The following is a 19,142-nucleotide window of genomic DNA, read 5'->3' as shown; positions in this document are numbered from 1 at the left end:
AATAAAAGAGGCCCAGTGATGGATCTCCGGTGGAACTGGAAAGGACTACGGTTCGTTTATAAGGTATACGATAACAGTTTCCCGCCGTTGGACTGCGGGTAATCGAGGAAGTGGGCGTACTACCGAGTTCACCTGCTGCCACGCGATCCTATTGCTACGAGAGATAAAAAAAGGAAGAAAAATTCCACTGAAAAACCGTCTCTCGGAATATCACCTCATATCGCGTCACCGGACTCGTTTCTCCATACACACACACGCACACGCACACCCCGTTCCTCTCTTCTAAAGGGTCGTGACGTTCGGACGTTCTCCCGATTCTTCTTCAAAATTTTCGTGATTTTCGTTACTCTCCGGTTCGACGCTTTTATTTCACCGGTCCCCTATTTTCCACCGAAAAATCCGAAGTCTACTTACTCCGCCGATTCGAAGATCCGGAGGGAAAAAACCGGTTAAAAATCGTCGAAAATTTTCACCCCTTCGAGCGGTTCTCGGCACACCCCACCCCCCCACTGAAAATCGTAGCCCCCGATGTCTAGGAAATTCATAGAGTCCAGGCGTCGCGTAGCGCGCGATAGTTAAGCGGGGTATGTATACATATATTTATTAGACGTATATATATATATATATATATACATGTACGGTATTTGTAATATAATGTATAAGAGGGGCGGGACCGTCTACCTCGGTCCGAAGAGAAAAGACACGCCCGCGCCCGGCCTGAGTAGAGGAAGAAAATCGGAACGAGGCGGTGAAGCTTGGAGAATATAGGAGAAAGAGTACCTAAGATGAGAGGGTGTCGGGGGAGTATAGTGTACGGGGGAGGGATATAGTAAACGAAGGTGGGAGTAAGACGGAGAGGGCGTTTACACGCTGTGCAATGCGTAGTGTGAGGTGGATGCGATATTCTTCATTCTTTCTTTCTTTCTTTCTTTCTTTCTTCCTTTCTTTCTTTCTAGCCGCCGTATATACTCTACACTCTCCTCCCCCCCCCCCCCCCCCCCGCCGCAGTTCGAACCGCTTTCGAACGCTGCGTGTGCTCGCTCTTCAAAGGACGTCGGCGTAGCGTCGCCACTCGCGGTTTGCGGTTAACCTCGACACCGTCTCTACAGTTCTCTTCTCGTCATCTCGTTTCCACGGCGTTTATCCACCGCTCTCTACGTATACGCACGCATCGACGTATCCTATACACGTCTACGAATGTCAACGTATCACACACACGCACACGCACGTACGCGCTCGTACCTGAGAAAAAAAAAAAACTGTGTGGATTCTTTTACGCGGTCATTCAGCCGAAAAAGAGAAGCGTAATCGGGCCGAGCCGAGGGCAAGGCCCTCGCTAACAGCTAATTGAAATTGTCTCTCGACGAGTCGAACGCTTTTCGGCCCGTGAACGGGGGATGAAAATTTTCTTCCAGGGAAGGGATGAACCGGGAAGAAAAATCCGTGTCGCTTTACCGTGGAACGAATCGTAAGGAAAACCGGGCCCCACCCTCCACCCCCGTGGAACCGCGAAGATTGACCGAAAACTTGAATGAAAGAAGATCGAGGAGAGGAAAAAAAAAAAAAAAACAAACACCAAGAGAGAGAGAGAGAGAGAAAAAAGGCCAATCGTCATACGCGACGAGAGTGCGCAACCCTTAAGGGTGTCGCCACATATTCCGGAAGGGAGGCTCCCGCGATGTACACTCTGCGTACTAAAGTATGATGATGATAATCGGAAAAGGAGGGGATTTCGGTATAACGCGACAGTGGGGGTAAATATATTTTTGGTGGGGGTAGAGCGCGCGCACCTTGGTTCAGAATTTCATCCCCACCACCTATAGCGCATAGCCCCGAGGAGTGGGGAGAGGCCTTCCAACATCAGCCCAGACCTGGTCCGTTCGTTGTTCGGCCGAGCCGAGCCTCAACGTCGAGGCATCGTTGCTTGAAAATTCGCTTATTATACACTTACATTACAGTTCCCACAATATATTGCGGTTTCCCCACCGTACGAAACGTGAAAAGAAAAAGAAAAAAAAAAATATATATATATATATATATCAACAACTGTAATAATTATAGTAATAATCAACGTTTAATATCAATTAAACAACAACGTCGTCGAATAGTAATAATAATCATAATAATAATAATCACAATAATGATAATAACAATAATAATAATAACAATAATCGACCACAATAAATAAGTAAACGGATATTTCATGCACGTATCGTGTTATCGATTGATTGGAAAATAATTGAGACAAACAATTTTTGTATTTAATTTAATTTTTTTTTTTTTTCCAACACATATTCTTTTTCTTTCTGATCCACGACGATTTCTCGTTTCATTGGTATCCAAAGAATCGTACTATTATTGTTATTACTTATTTGATAAATGAATTTCAAAATTATTTCGAATAGATTCGAAACATACGATATGAGAAAAAAAGCAATCGAAATCGTGTAACATCGAGAGAGATTATCGAAAAACAAAAATTTTGTTTACCTCCTATACGGATGCATGATCGTTGAATTCATTACACATGGTTTTTTCATCACTGTAAAGTGAATTAACGTTTCGAAAACGGAAAAATAAAACGAGGACTGAATAAAACCAAAAAAAAAAAAAAAGAGGGACGCAAGAGCAGGGGGTGGCAAAATATCGTTAAAAAAGATAAAAAAAAAAAACAAAAAAAACAAAAAAGAAAAGAAAAAACCAACTTTTTCAAAAAATGAAAGAATAAATGAAAAATCTAGGGTAAACTCCATGCACATGCGGGGATCGTTTGTGTCTGTTCTACGGGGGTGAATAATATAATAAAATACGCCCTCTACGGGTTGGGAAGGTGGTACGCGCAACGGGGCCGGTCCAGGAGCAGCTACCACCCACCTGCTGTACCGCCTCCCCTCCTCGCTCGTTTCTCCTTTATTTTATTTTTTTTTTTTTTCCTCCGTACGTTTCGCCCTCTTTCTCCCCACTTTTTAACCTCCCCTTCTCCTCCTCCGATAAATCCCCCTCGGTGTAAATTCCCCTCTCGCCCTCTCTCCCACGAGGTACGTCTTAGTCGGCCCTAAATCGTCTCTCGTGTGACAACCACTGGACCGCTATAACAACGACCTGGTGTGTCCAGCCATGAACTGTAAACGTAGTGAGAGTGTTGAGAGTACACGATTTATTGTAATTGTACGGATTCGAAAGCGATTGTTATCATTATAAGCGATAAGAGAACGTCATTCGGTATCGTTATCATCGTCATCGGCAGCGTCGTCGTCGTCATTATCATTAGATCTCGATATCGACGATAAAAACGTTGAGAGAAACAATATAAATATAACGAAATGATCGTTTAACATTACACACGTGAATAACATGTACGTACGCGTGTAAAACAAAGAGAATAGGAATAAACTGACGACGATTTTTTTATCCATTAATATTTAAGTATACATACACGGGGTGTGTGTACATATATATATATATATATACATATATATACGTAATAGGCATGATGTATTCCGTGTGATGTGTATAAATAATTGTGCATGCGTTACATAAAGAATTTAATATGAACATAAAACTTCTGCCGCTGTTGCTACTGATGATGATGGTCGTCATTAGAATAAACTGATTGCGGATTTCACATGAGATTCATTCGTATTATCAACATCTCACTGACGCGTATATGTACGTAGAATTTATCGATGTGATTCGAATCGTTTTATTACACATCCTTCGTCCACTCACGTGAATCAAGTGCAGCGTATACCAGGTGTGATAAAATTTTATCGTCTATTTTTTCATCCCCCACGCACACCGATCCCGGAGGATCGTATCGAAGTTCGCCGATACCTTAGCCGTGACGATTTGAAGAAATCCCCCAATCTTCGTAGCCGTTTAAATCCTATAAATAACAATAATAACGGTGTAACGTTATACACGAGTGGGATCGGGACACGTTGATATAACAATAAAAACGATTGAGAAAATAAATTGTGTTTGTTCGAAGATTATCTATATTATAATTATATACGTTACGAAGTGCAACGACAGGTGAAGGAATTCCAGAGAGAAAAAGAGAGAGAGCGAAATAAAAAAAATACAAAAAAATAAAAAAAATAAAAAACGAAATAAATGAAGAAAAAGAGGATTAAAACCAATAATTGAGCATAGATACGAAAATCTCGCACGTATGTATCGTACGTATGTGCGAGTAAATATTATTTTCGATAAAATAGTACTCGCGTATTATTTAAATAATATGCCGATTATGGTGTGCGGCCGGAGACGGATCGTCGTTAATATATTCGTTGTCATCGTCGTCATTAACATCGCATCATCGTAGACGTTAATTTATTCCTTCGACTGCTGCTGGTGCTGCTGCTGCAGTGTACCTTATTTATACACGTATAGTATTATAGTAGTGGATTTATATCGAGAAGAGAAGAACGAGAAGACGAGGCATCGAAATACCGAAGGAGAAAATTATATGTGAATAAAACACTCGCATATATGGAAGATATAATCGTACGATACATGAAGAAGAAATTATCGATATCATTTACGAACGACGAATGGAACATCAGCGAAGACACTGGATTATTTCATATTATGGGGAGTACCGACTCCCTGACAATAAATTTAATAAAACTAAGCGATAACGACAACAGTGATTATCGTCATCCCCGACGATAACGAGGGTGGGTGTCGATCTGAGAACGATAATAAATTTTCGCTTCTTATTGTTTTGCAACCGATTTCCTTCGATTTCGTTCGTTTCTTCTTTCAACTGAAACACACTGCGGATAACGCGCAATGACGAGGTTGATCGTACCCGCGGTATAAATGGGAATAATTTTTGTGGCAAAGTAAACTTGTGTTAAATTCCCTGAACGGTCGAAGAAGAGAGAGAAGATAAGAAGAAAAAAGAGAGAAGAAAAAAATTAATTAAATCTAATGAAGTGGATACGGGAGAAAATAAAGAAAATAATCGATCGTCGCCCGCGGAACGATATTGTGCATGTAACGTCGATCGTCGACGACGAGGTAACTCGACCGAAGTCGTTGAAAAAAGTTTGTAATGAAAGAATTTCAAAAAATTCTGCGACGATAATCGAAACGAGAATAGAAAAAATGAAAAACTTCAATCAATGAGTATTCCCTGTTGAAACGAGAGGTAGAAAAAAAAGGAAACGGGGTAGTGCAAAAAAGTGCTCTAACAGAAAAAAAAGAAAGAAAGAAAGGAAAACCATAAAAATCTAAAGTATGAAATAATAAATAAATTTAAAAATTTAAAAAAGAGCGACGAACAAATTATAATACAAGATCACTCTATACGATTACAATTGTGCGGGTGAATTGATAAGGGAATAGAGCGAAAAACTTGTTTTTTATTATTTAATAAAATTTCACCCTATACACGTAACTAAATAAAATATCATGAGAAGTGCGCGGGTAATTTGTACAGTGCGGATATAATATATCTATCTATATATATATATAATATAATATACAAGTGGAGATAAAGAGGATAAATAAATAATTGAATTAGATTAAAGTAATTCTGAAAAGGTATAAATAGATAAAAGAGGAGCGGAGATTTGGAAAATACCAATAGGTATTATGTCGGCGAGGCGGAAGCAGGCCCGACCCAGCCGAGCCCAACTCGAAGAAGAACTTCTCGTCAGGGGTCCTCCTCAAAACGCCGAGGCGAGGCCCCTCGTTAACAATAGAGAACAAATTCGTAAGTGCGAAAATTCATTACACTCCTCTTCGTGTAGAACGTACCGAGTAAGCCGTTCCCCCGATTGGGCAGATTTTTAAAACGATACGACAAGGACGAACAATTGTTCGATAAGATTGTAACGCGGAGCGGAGAATTTTTTCATCGAATGGCAAACTAGAAAAAAATTCTCGCGCGATTCCGCGTGGCTCGCTAATTTTTATCGCCGACTTTAAAACGGACGGAACTTTTGCACGGGGATATATTTAAACTCTGGACAGTGTCCGACCGACGGATAGAATCAGTGCGAACGGTCCATCCGTGAGATTACAGGTAGTGCGGCTACTGCCGCGAGCTCCGGTAGATTAAAATTGCGAAACTTCAAAGTTCTTGATTTCTATCGTCGTTATTTTTGGTTCTCGCAATTTCTGGTACGTGTTGGAACGGTCGTTGCGGAAGTAATCGTCGGTCGCACACACACGCTCCTTTATTCATCTACGTATATGATCGTATGGAAAAATTCGCTCTGTGAACGTTAATTACAGAGACGAATTGCTTGTGTATCGGAAGCTGAAGTTGAAAATTGCTGCGGAGCGCTTACGCGGCGCGGGGCTGCAAAATAAATTTAGGACCCATGAGATGTACAAAAGCTTCAGCGTATTATAGTCTAGACCGTTTGAACTTTACGCAATCAACGATTTTAATTAAACGCCCATTTACGTAGTGAACTATATTATACGGCGATACGTCCGATGTGCGTTAATTGATTATGTTTTCCCAACCCGAATATGAGAATTTCTTTCTAAAGTGCGCGACGCTACTAGTCGAAAGATCGAAAGTATAATCGAAAATTGAAAGAAATCTTTCTCACCAAAATTCAAACGCATGTATATATATCGACTCGTTTTGATCTTCTTATGCACAAGAAGTTCCGCAGTCGGTACATACGAGTATCCCTATCTCTCCGATATCTAATATAACACATAACACACAAAATATGAGGCTTGGTCTGAAATTTATTTTACATATTTACACGGAGACAACATACATAATTTCCGTTTCTCCACCGACGCTGATAAAACGTCGACGTCGAACACCTCGTAATTATCGTCGTTATTGCGTCGAAGTAAAACAGAAAAATTGAAGAATTGATGTCAGAAAAAAAATCGAACGAAAGCTTCTCTTTTTCTATCAATGCTCCCAATTCATCCTCACATGCGTCGTTCGAACGAAAAATCGCGTTTTCTAGCAAAATACCGTCCAGTGTGCACCGCAAAATAGATACAATACCCACAAGAGCGCGAGTTCGCGTAGATTGAGAAACCTTTTTACACACCTATCGCGATACGACGTGCACCTCCTTCCTTTTCTTTCATTTCTGTTTTTTTTTTTGGTAAGGGCAAAAATAAATGTTCGCATAAGTTCTCTACCTATATTTAATTTGTCTTTTCCACGCTCATTGCATCAAAAGCTTCTCGTCGTTCTCCTGCTGTCGGCGTAAATTCGCAGCTACCCGTTTTCACCGGCTGTGCAACGCGCGTTGCGTCCCCCCCGCTGCAATTCTCGCGTTCGACCCGCCGCGTCCCGCATGCGTTTGCTTCTCGATACGCGTTTTATTGTATAATACAGCATCCGAATACGACACCGCGTACTTTCGACAGTCGGACGAACCGGATAAGATAAGGTCGCGTTACCGAGGAGTAATCGCTACAACCTGCACTGTGCATTTATTAATCACGCATTAATCGTACATACGGCTGTGAAAACGTAAATTTTCATCCACCTACAACACTCGGACATTTATATCAATTATGTGCATTCGTTGCATAGAATGTGATATACGGTTTCATCGATTGCTCCGCGATTGGAAAATATTTCATTAATTGAGAAATTTTTGCCGGATTATCGTTTCTATAAAATAATACACGTAAGGATAACGATGAAATACGATTGCTGGACATTCGTTTGTCTGGAACGATATTACCGCTGGTCGGTCGGTTTTGTTGTTGCCGCAGGTAGACCGCGTCGCGAAGAAGGTATGAAAACCGTGACCTGCACGCATCGCGGTGCGATCGAATTCTTTCTACTTTTTACACGACTTTATATACGTACCTTATACTGCCCTATAATACCTGCACCGCGACGCGCCGCATTCCCTCGGGACTCGAACCGCGCGCTCGACTTTTAAACTCATTTCAGATGACGCGTGTTTAAAACCTTGTCCCCGCACCGCGCGTCTTCAGAATTAAAACGTCGCTAATATAGCCGGCGCAACTGCACGTTTATATATTATTTATACCTATGTGTACGCGAAATATTATCGCGCACAAACGAATCGACGTAAATACATAGAACTTGAATTTGGTAAAAAGATTTCGAAAAAACGACGATTATCGGACTCGAAACTCGACCTTATTCGTGGATTCTTTTTTTTTTTTTCTATTAAAAAAATTCATCCCAGGTAGGCCTAAATTATCCTGCTCACGTATGGATGGATTTATAAAATGTGCGTGAGATTTGTAATGGCGAAGATCGATCGGAAAAAATCAAAAAATATCAATTTTTTAATCGGTTGACCGTCGATTCAGGTCGCATATAAAAGGTCATATTCCCTTTTTGGTTTTGTTCTGTTTTGTTTTTTTTTTCTGTTTAATAATTCATGTGCACACGGATTACTCTACATTTGATATTCGATAGCGTGTGTATAGTATACATAACTATATATATATATATATATTTATTGATATTAATGTTTAATTCATGATCGACAATTTTGGTGACAAAATGAGCGATTAAGGTGATAGATCGTAATCTAGAAGAAATCAAAAAATTTGAAAGCGCAAAGTCTTCTGTATAATAACGCCGTTAGGCGAAAATTTTTTTTTTTTTTTTTTGCCTAATCGATAACGCCGTATTATATGAGATCGATCATCGAACTACGTGACTTTTTAATCGACCGATCATCACGTGTGTCCGTATGCGCATATGTACGTAGAAATATATACACGTATGAATGTACGTTACATAGCGCCGATAATCAATCGTAGAAAAATTATAATATAAAACGATCTTTTGACTTGTCAAATTCCAAAAGGTCGCATAAATGTTTGTCGACATATTACTACAATTTCACGAGTCAATATTTAATACAGTATATACATACGTATGTACCTAGACACCCGATAATGTTATATCTGTAATATGTGTGTTACATGTACTATAGCCTGTGTAACGGGAAGAAATTTTATTTCCAACTTATTGATCGAAACTATTTTTTTAGTTCTCTTCATCTATCCGGCAACATAGGTGCTGCAGTTATCGAATTTGTCTTTCCGATTGAAAAAATTTCGATACTCCGAGGATAACCCATTAGAAAAATTTAAATGAAGAGATAAAAATTAACCGGCATCTGCGGATAGTGTAGATGCGTAAATTTTTTTCTCAATTTTATAATTTGTTTTTTTTTTTTTTTCTTTCGCTTCTTCGTTATTCGTGCCCTCGAAAATCGACGAAGCCCTTAGCTTTGGAATGAGAATAGCCACGGCTATTTCTGCATCGTTACGTACGGTATAATTATAGAAGCGAGAAATAGAAATGAGGAGAATAAAAGTTGTAAAAAGGAGGGAAAAAAGGGAAGAAAGAAAAATTTGAAAGAAAAAAAAAATAAATAAAAAAGGGACTGCGCACGGGCCATTATAGTATCTCGCGAACAGCTAATAACACGCGATATCGGAATTGATGGGGTTTATATAGTATTGCACTGCAATATACATACATATATACCGTGGCGAGTCGTTCTCCTATATGCACACCGTACGTAATGTAGATATGTAATAATATACAGGTGAGGTGCACACCTACATATACGTATATATACGTACTGCGGAGGGAGTCTCCGCGGGCGGTGCAAAACTAAAGAAAAAAAAGAAGAAGTATGAGAAATAAATGGAAAGAAGAAAAAGAAAAAAAAAAAAAAAAAAGAAAGAAAGTTGAGACGGTAAAAAGAGAAGCTGAGGTACAAATCGCCTATAAGAATCAGGGAGTAAGAGATCAATAGAAGAAAGTGCAGAGCACCTTATAGCCGTGCCTCGCCCCTTTGAGAAATGTCTCTATGTAATATCAATCCGTATTAATTTTATCTCTGTAATGTCCAAGCGATCGTTTTCTATTACATCGCATAAATGACGAATCGCGGAATGAGAATCGGAGAAGATTGACGAAAAAATTTATATACAGCTAGATGTACTTAGAGGAATTGTGATCGAATCTGAGTGCGATTGAAGGTGAAAAATTAGTCGATTGACTCATTGATTGATTTTGGTTGGTTTTTATTCTACTTTCGTTTTTAATATTCTTCACGAAAATTTATCAGGAATAAGATAATGAATGATCAAAAAAGAAGGCGTGATTTTTGGGGGTCATTTAGATCTACACATAAGTCCGTGAGATATATGCGATATACGCTAGGTACAAAAATTAGCGGACCACCCTATTTTCGCTCCCGAAAACGTCCGATTTTGAAGCCTCGTAACTGCTCGAAAAATTGAGGTAAAAAGTTGTAAGAAAAAGCATTTTGAAGCTCGAAGCTTCACCTTTCGGATGATTTTTGTCGATTTGCATTACCTTTTTTTGTTCACTAGTTACACCCTCCTGACTCAAGTCGTGTCGAAAACGTGAAGTAAATTTTTGACTTTGAGAAGGTGTCCCGAGTGCCTGAGCCGTTGGATTTCAATTTTTCTAACGTTATTTTAAACGTTAAAGTGTCTTCTTCAAAACGCGTTTTTTTAATTTCTTGTTCGATTTTTTTTGCACGAGTTACGCGACTCTGAAGCGATTATTGTCCATAAATCTTTGAACGAATGCCCTGACCGACCCAGTCATCGTATCGAGGTTTTTCAAAAACGATTTCGAAGCTCGAAATTTCGCAAAAAATGCATGCACACTTACATACACCAGGTGTGAATCTTACCAAGCAACCTCCACGTGGTACTCCTTCGGTACCTAATGCTATTGCCGGAGGTTGTTGGTTGAATCTTCTGTTTGCGTTCTGAGTTGGATAACGCGATAAAAAAAAATAAAATAAAAAAAATAAATAAAGACCAAATGGCTGGTACGGATTTTCTAGGGGACACTTCAAACTTGAACTTGGTGCCACGGGCTACTTATTCCGCCATTTTTACGCGACCTACAAGAGGTCAGAGTTCTAGTTTCCACACTGAAATGCGAAGGGGTGTATTCGAAAGCTGACCGAGCTTTGAAAATTCAAAAAAGTGAATATTGCAATTGAGTTTCGTAAAGTCCAAAGCTTGAGCTTCGAATTCGTTTTTGAAAAATCTCGATACGATGACTGGGTCGGTCAGGGCATTCGTTCAAAGATTTAGGGACAATAATCGCTTCAGAGTCGCGTAACTCGTGCAAAAAAAAATCGAACAAGAAATTGAAAAAACACGTTTTGAAGAAGACTCTTTGACCTTTAAAAGACATTAGAAAAATTGAAATCCAACGACTCAGGCACCCGGTACACCCTCTCAATGTTAAAAGTTCACTTCACGTTTTCGACACGACTTGAGTCAGGAGGGTGTAACTAGTGAACAAAAAAAGGTAATGCAAATCGACAAAAATCATCTGAAAGGTGAAGCTTCAAGCTTCAAAATGTTTTTTCTTACAACTTTCTACCTCAATTTTTCCAGCAGTTACGAGGCTTCAAAATCTGACGTTCTTGGGAGCTAAAATAGGGTGGTCCGCTAATTTCTGTACCTAGCTTATATCATTCTTCAGACAGTTGGATATCAGCTCCAACGTAATCAAAAACTACGGTAGAAAAAAAAAAACAAAAAAAAAAAGAAAACAGCAGGTCGTAATTTATCGACGTCCACCGTTAAACTTGCTAATTTATTATTTATATACATACAGGTACACATATATATTTCACAGACTCATCAACGTTATGGGCTAATGTAATGATCCCGTACGAAGATGTAGGTACACGTACGAGAAACAATTAAGGAACTATGTACATCGTATAATTAAAATTTATATTTCTATCTCTCGATATCGATCGAATACAACCAACTTATCATACACACTTATATCTACTTTTTTCTCACGCTCCGCACACGTGTGTGGACTGCGTGAAAAAAAAAAAAATAAAAATAAAAAATCAAATGAAGAAAAAAAAAAAAAAAAAAAGATATGAAAATCAAAAACAATCAATTGATAAAAATGTACGCGTACAGTCGGAGTACATATTTACTGTACATAATTTTGTAGCCGATCGTTGTACCGATACACAAGTTGCGTTCGACACAGTCAGATTTTCACATGACACGTATGTACGTTCTCGTGTACCTACATGCAAGTTTATCTACGCATGCAACGTACACACATACAGGTGGGCACATAACGCGTGCACACACGTACGTGCTTTACTGCACGTGCGTGCGTAAGGATCAGTTCGTACGAATTTGGAATCAAGATAGATCTTGCTGTAAGGAGAAAAGAGCTTTTTTTGTTCCATTTTAAATTACGTACGATTTGTATAAATGTACAACGAATGATAAAATTTTTTCCATTTATTTATTTATTTATTTATTTTTAATTTTAATTTTAATTCAATTCGAACGATACTACTGCAACGACAGATCGATAACCGTTGCAATTGTTACGATCGTCCGTTCGATTGGGAATGAAATTTTTGTCCGAAGTTGTCGCGTTCCTCGGCGGCGCTCTTCGCACCGTTTTCAACCTGCGTGCACCGAATATTAATAGATCCTCATATTGCACTTAGGCCAGATACCGCGTGAGTCTCGTTTCTCGCGTCTCTCGTCTCCCTTCGTCTCATTCGCCGTTGTTGTCACTGCGTTTGATTCGTCGGTGTGCACGGTACACGTCGTTGAATCGGTGCTGGTACGGCGGTCCGTCTCATCGGGCAGACGACGAAGACGACTACGACGACAACGACGACGCATATGACATGCGACGCATGCAACCGCGTCGAATAAGGCGGCCGGCCGGTCCACGGTGTAAAATTTTCGAGTTTCGCCGCGCGGCGAACGCGGTTGTGCTGCACACGTGAAATTCGGACGAGTAAATATGAGGATCGTAAATCTACCGGCATCGGCCGCGTTGTCGTCGTCCCCGTCTCCGTCCTACGTCCGTCACGGCGCTCGTCTCGACGAACGGTACGTATCGCGTTCTGCCACCCGATCCGCACCGTCGCCGATGACGAACTCGCGTCACCCCCTCGGATATACCACCACCCCCACCCCCACCCCCACCCACCCCCTCTGCGATTGAAAACGCGCTCCCCGCACACACACACGCGCGCGGAATATATACGCCCGACGTTCGCGCACGCGTCGATTAGATGAGATGGATGTGAATGAGAGAGAAAAAGAAAAAGAAAAAGCAAAAAGAAAAAAACGAAACGATTAGATAACTTTCCCAATTGCGTAACCTTTGACCCCGGCACGCGAATAAAACCGACCCCGCCGGACGCGCGCGCCCGCGTCGCCGCCGCCGCCGCCAAGGAAATAGATCCGTCCGATTTTATGGATATGATTCATTATTAAACCTGAAGACGTGAGACCGCGAGTCACGTTTTATTGTACCTACCCCCTTCCCCCCCTTCCACCCCCCCTCCGAATCATCGAAATAGACGCGGTTTCGTCTGCAGCTGCAGCCCGTTGCTTTTATAATTAATTCTTCGTCTCTTGCAGTCTCTAGCGTCCGACGTGTGCCTATGCAATTTGTACCGTACAATAGAAACTAGATCATTCGAATAGCCTCGATTCTCCAGACCTTGAGAAACTTTTTGGTTTGTTTTTTTAATTTTTTTCTAATGTTTTTTTCTAATTTTCTTTACTCTCTCGTCGGCTCGTCGAATTTTGGTTTTCGCGCAACGTGACGGAAAACGGCGTGCGATTCGAAATTCGAATTCGATATCACGCGCGGTACTTTTGACGTCCTTCGCACGATTCGGTGTTCGTTGAGTGAGCTAAAAAAAAAATATGTATATGTAAAAAAAAGAAAAAAAAAAAAAAAACCATATACACCGACCGTATAATAGGCGTACGCGGGATTTCGAAGCCCTTCGTGAGCGTAAAATTGGCGAGGACCGACTGATTAGCTGCGATCGGCGCCTCGTCGCGTCTTAGGTACCATACGTGTATAGGTGAAAACGTCTCCGCGAACGGCTTCGGTGGGCATTTGACCGACGAGAGACCGATCGAGAACGATTGTGGGTTACCGCGGTGTAGAAAAATCGAGGTGAAAATATACCGGTAAAAACGGAGGATATCGCTAATTACTTCGAACGATTTGGGGATGTTGTTGCGGTATACCACCGTGCGTCTCTTGAAAACGGCGACGTTATTGTACGGCGGCGGAAACGCGGACGGCGGCGGCTACGGGAGGCGACGAATCGGACGTAAATTCGCGTCCGTCCCCGACGTTTTTTTTTTGCAACAACGAATTTTTCTACGCTTCTTCCCTTTTTTTGTCGTTGCGTTGTTTTTGCCCAACCCCCTTACGCGGGGCACGCGGAAGCGCGTCCTCCAGTCGATCTGCGACGGGGACTTTTGCCCCTCGATCTTTGAAATGCTATTCATTTTATCCGCCGATGGGACTCGATATCTCATCACTACTCTTCTTCTTGTTCTTCCCGGCTTTCGTTTTCTCCTCATTTTTGTTGTTTTTGTTTTTTGTTTTTGTTTTTTTTCTTTAGCTTCCTTTTCGCTCCTTCATTCTTCTTCGTTCGGTTCGCCGCTCCCGCGTTCATTTTTAACCATAGGGTACGTTGAGCGTGTAGAGGAGGTGCAGCTCACCGCGGTACGCACACGTGCAGTGTACGTACGAGCGGCGTGTGTAGGTCTCTCGCAAAACCGATCCTTTATTTCTTATATGAACTCGCCTGTTGCAGTTGATCCTTCGGGCAGGTTGACAATTGAAGAGATTGATTTATCGCGTGAGGATGTAGAGTGGTGTGGAGTAACAGCACGCCAGTATACCTGTATTAAACGAGCCATAAGTAGGCGCGGTGGTTAAAGTTCCAACATCGCATTATAATATTATACCGCTGAGAGGCGGAAGTTCTAACGAACAGCTAGCTATCCGTTGTTTCTATCCACCGGTATACGTTTGTGTACTCGTACCCCCAACCACTTTTACCTGGATTATTTTATTTTCTACAACGCGATAAGAGAAATTGGACATTTTTCCAACAGCTGAAGGGTGAAACAGATACAATGAAACGAAAGTACAAGATTGAACTTACGATCGGTGGTGATAGCTCGCGCGACTACACATCGAATTCTTGATCGATCGCCCGAAGCGCACGAGTGCAAAAAAAAATTAAATTCTCCCACTTGGGTCGTTCGAAAAATGTCGGGAGTACATTATACAACCCTTCTCTCATCGTGGTACGTTTTCGAGTAATACAACTGAACGAAATAAACGAATTAAGACGAGGCAAGATCGGAGCAAAGTATGCGCCACCAAGTGCAGTTCCGAAGTATCGAGAGGGGCGGTGAGGTAGATAAAAGTCGCAGGTTGCTGCGCTACGGTAGCGCGATGATTTGACGCAACTTGTGTGCAACCTGTGCCTCGTACGCGTATATATATATGTATATACTATATATACTATATACTATATACGTACGTAAGGGAATAAAAGGTGGGCGAATAGCGCCGTAGTTTTTGCAATGGAAGAAACGGGTTTCAACCGAACCGCTAATTGGGCATCGCGGCGCTGTACACACAAGGAGAAGTACCTAATTTGTTGCCAATTTCACGACGATAGGCTACGCGTCGCGTTCGCCAAGCACAAAGTCCAAGGGAGTCGGGGGGGGAAGAAAAAGGGAGGGAGGGACGGAGGGACGGAGAACCAGAGGAGTAAAAAGAGAGAGAGAGAGAGAGAGGGAGGGAGAGAGGGAGAGAGGGAGAGAAATTCTGCGGCACGACGATATATTGATGGGTTTTACTCTTTGAACGGAATGCGGAGCGGCACCGCTCCTCACCCTTACCGATATCCCTTTTCGCGCCACGCCGCTTTCACCTATCGATACGCGCGAAAAAAAAAAAAAAATCTCACCCTCCAACCGCCCACCCCGTAAGACCGCGGAACGAATAAGAGAGAAAAACAAAAACAAAAGCGAAAAAAGAGAAAAACAAAAAAAAGAAACCCCGCGAACGAAAATTGCCGTCAATCACCGCGGGGGCATAAAATGTCCGCGGATTCGTACGTTGTATATATATATATATATATATATATATATATATATACGTGTGTATACACAAGCGATATACGCGAACTGATATAATTTCCGTACAAAAATATACGCGTTTCGCGTTTCGCTTTTTCTTCTTTTCATCGGCCGTCCCGCTCTCTCGTCCGTAGCGTTCCATAGGACTCGGTTCTTCTTAATTCTGGTTCTCCTCTAGATGGTTGCGAGGGCAGGTTTGTTGGATTTACGACAACGATACCTCACCGTCGTCCATAATGTCGTCTGTAAACGGATATGCCTGGGATAAGCGGCGACCCGGGGTATATACCTACATGAGCATACGTATGTACGGTGGACGTGTACGCGTGCTCGTCTACGGACGCGTGTATGCGTGTGTGTCTGCATACGTACGTAGAGAGAAAGAGGAATAGAAACAGGCAGCGTCAGGAGCAACGTACCGGTATTTGAAATTAAAAAAATGAAAATAAATAAATAAAAATAATAGTAAATAAAAAAATAAAAAAAATCAAATCAACCCCGAGGAGCAAAAGGACTCTGAATTTTCTAGGCAAATTCCATAACGTGATACCCGTAGACCGCGGTACCTTTAAGATTTTTTGACAAACGACCGACCAACCGACCGAAATCTCCTCTCTCTCTCTCTCTCTCTCTCTCTCTCTCTCTCTCACCTAGCGGAGTAACGTAGGTGTGTACCCCCGGGTTCATATTCACGGCGAGAGGACCAACCGCAAGGAGTTCTTCAACATTCTGTACAAGGGGATTCTCTAAAGAAATGATCGTTCGCTCGCACAATATGGCGGATGCCTCGCAACCAACCCCCACCTCAAATATAATTTTCTCTTCCTTTATTTCCCACCACCCCCCACCCCCCGCGCCCCCTTTTTTTTTTTGCTTCATACTCCATTCGGGATATCCGATTCTTCCTTGTGTCGCATATTATATTCGACGATAAAAGGAAAGGCGGTGTCCCCCGCGCGCACGTATAATGGAGAGGGGCGGGGGAGGGGGTTTTAAATTTTTTTTTTTTCAAAAAATGTCGTACAAGGTTTTTCATCCCCCTCCCCCCGCCCCCACCCGCCCCCTGCGCTTTGAAAATCCATCGTAATTTTTGTTCGATAATTACCCACGAGAGACGGTTTCGGAATACGTGAAAAATGAGGGAATAATATTCGGGAGGGAGGGAGGGGGGTGGGGGTTCGAATACATAAATGGAGGAATAGGAAACCCGGGCGGGTAGAGGTCGGGTAGCGGTGGCGGCGGCGGCGGCGGCGGTGTGACGCGGGGAGGTCTGAAAATTCGTGATCAACGGACCGTTGACACATCAAAAGCCGTATCGTTTAAGGGCGTTCGTTACATTATTTCACGCCGGCTAAAGGGTTGCCCGCCCCCCCCCCCCCCCCCCCGCACAACTCCGTCCACCACCACCGCCGCCGCCGTTGGCTAACGGCGACTCGAACGTATACATATATACGCTTCGTCCTTTCGTATACATCACGATGCAAAAGCGATGTGGTACGCGCGTGCACACGTATACACGCCTATGGGTATTCATCTAATAAACGAAGCCAGCCGCCATTTATGTCGGCCCCCTTTTCGTCCCACTGTAATCCCGGCTGCGAAACCCCTTCGCCAAATTCGCTTATACCGATAACGCCTTTGTATGTACGCATACCCGTACGCACGTCGTTTCTACGCATGCATGTGTGCATCTGTACAACTTAAATACAATCTGTAATTACGCAAGGGATTGATTGATTCACACCTACAGAAATTGATTCAACTGCACGGAATTCGGAACAAATGTACAACGTTGACCCTTTATTGATATCAACGATGTACACAGTTTTTTTTTTCATTCAAATTTTGTCTTTTACGCATTCGATGCTCGCCAAAAACAAGAGAAAAAAAAAAAAGAAAAGAAAAAAAAAAATCGGGGGGTGCGGGGATGACGGAGTGGGTGAGATTTTCGAAGGGTGTTTTTGGAATTTTGTCTATACGTTTTACGTGGGCATACACACGCGAGAATGTGCGTACGTGTATGCGTATATGTGTTAGACGTCTGGGTTAGATTGGAACGCGTTTTCCGGTTGAGCGAACCTTCCGAATCCGGCTGGGAACGCAATCGCGAAATAATGATACTTGCTGTAATAACAATAATAATATACACGTCGAATACGCGCGTATACACACATACATGTGTGTATACACCGCACGTAATTTTCGACGGTATGTACATAGACGCGTGTCCATGTAACCGCGTTATTTATCGTACGTGTACACGTACGTATGGGTCACCGTTCGGGGGATATATTAAACATTATATGTGAACGCGTTTTGATGCGCTACAGATCATACGAAATATACGTTCACGGGGGGGGGAGAAATCGGGGCGCACGGGGGATCACCGCGGGCTACGAGTGGTGTAGGAAAAAAAAGGAAAAAAAGGAAAAAATAAACAACAACGACAACGCACAGAAAATACCCACCGCACACGGTTTGTGTAAAGAGCTGAAAAGGAGGAGACGGTAGATCGCAGAGGACATTCCTGTTTTGTCATTTTGACATCTGCATTGTCGTTGTTCGGCTTCCCGATTGTTACACATGTACATGTTATTACTAGTTCGGGTTGTCCGGCTACCGTACGTCTATACACACGCGCCGTGTACACACTTACGCGTAACACAGGCGGTAAGTAACGCACGATGTGTGTATATATATTTTTTTATTTCTCTCTCTCTCTCTCTTTTCTTGTTTTTTTTTTTTTTCTTCATCTTCTTTCATTCGGGATGTACCTACCCGCGTGGTACGCGCTGCGTGTGTATGTACGAAAAATATGTCACAAGGGCGGCGGGTGCGATCCGCAGTACCAAAAACGCGGTTCACGTAGTTCACCGTTTTACGGATGAGTTGGCTAAACGGGATCGCATTAGTGCCCCGGTGGTCCCCTTGCGTACCCCTCGAAAGAGAGAGAGAGAGAGGAACACGTGGGGAGATTAACATCTCGGGATCTGCACATATTTCTCCACATATTATTTCCCTTCGTTTTATTTATCTGCGCATTTTCATCTCGATCCAATTTTTTTTTTTTTTTCTTTTTCATCCCTTGCACTTACCTCGTGTAATAACGATCGTATTTTCGGGTGTGAAAAACAAGCTGCGCAAACTTCCGAACTGATTTTCCAAACGTTCTCCCT

The 19,142-nt window shown here is 42.1% G+C and overlaps 1 protein-coding gene across 1 annotated transcript in view; it reads left to right on the top strand.

The window, feature by feature from the left end:
• The first annotated feature begins 1,882 nt into the window (after positions 1 to 1,882).
• The window catches only part of LOC105687921 (homeotic protein spalt-major), a 60,370-nt gene continuing 43,110 nt past the window's right edge, over positions 1,883 to 19,142 (top strand). The window contains exon 1 of the mRNA XM_048658586.1: positions 1,883 to 5,725. Coding sequence (XP_048514543.1) covers positions 5,605 to 5,725 — 121 coding nt within the window. The 5' untranslated portion in view covers positions 1,883 to 5,604. The remainder of the gene's footprint in view (positions 5,726 to 19,142) is intronic.

The sequence above is a fragment of the Athalia rosae genome, chromosome 7, assembly GCF_917208135.1.
Source record: "Athalia rosae chromosome 7, iyAthRosa1.1, whole genome shotgun sequence".
Classification (NCBI taxonomy): Eukaryota; Metazoa; Arthropoda; class Insecta; order Hymenoptera; family Athaliidae; genus Athalia; species Athalia rosae.
The sequence above is the reverse complement of the archived record's forward strand: the minus strand, read 5'-3'. Positions and strand labels throughout refer to the sequence as shown.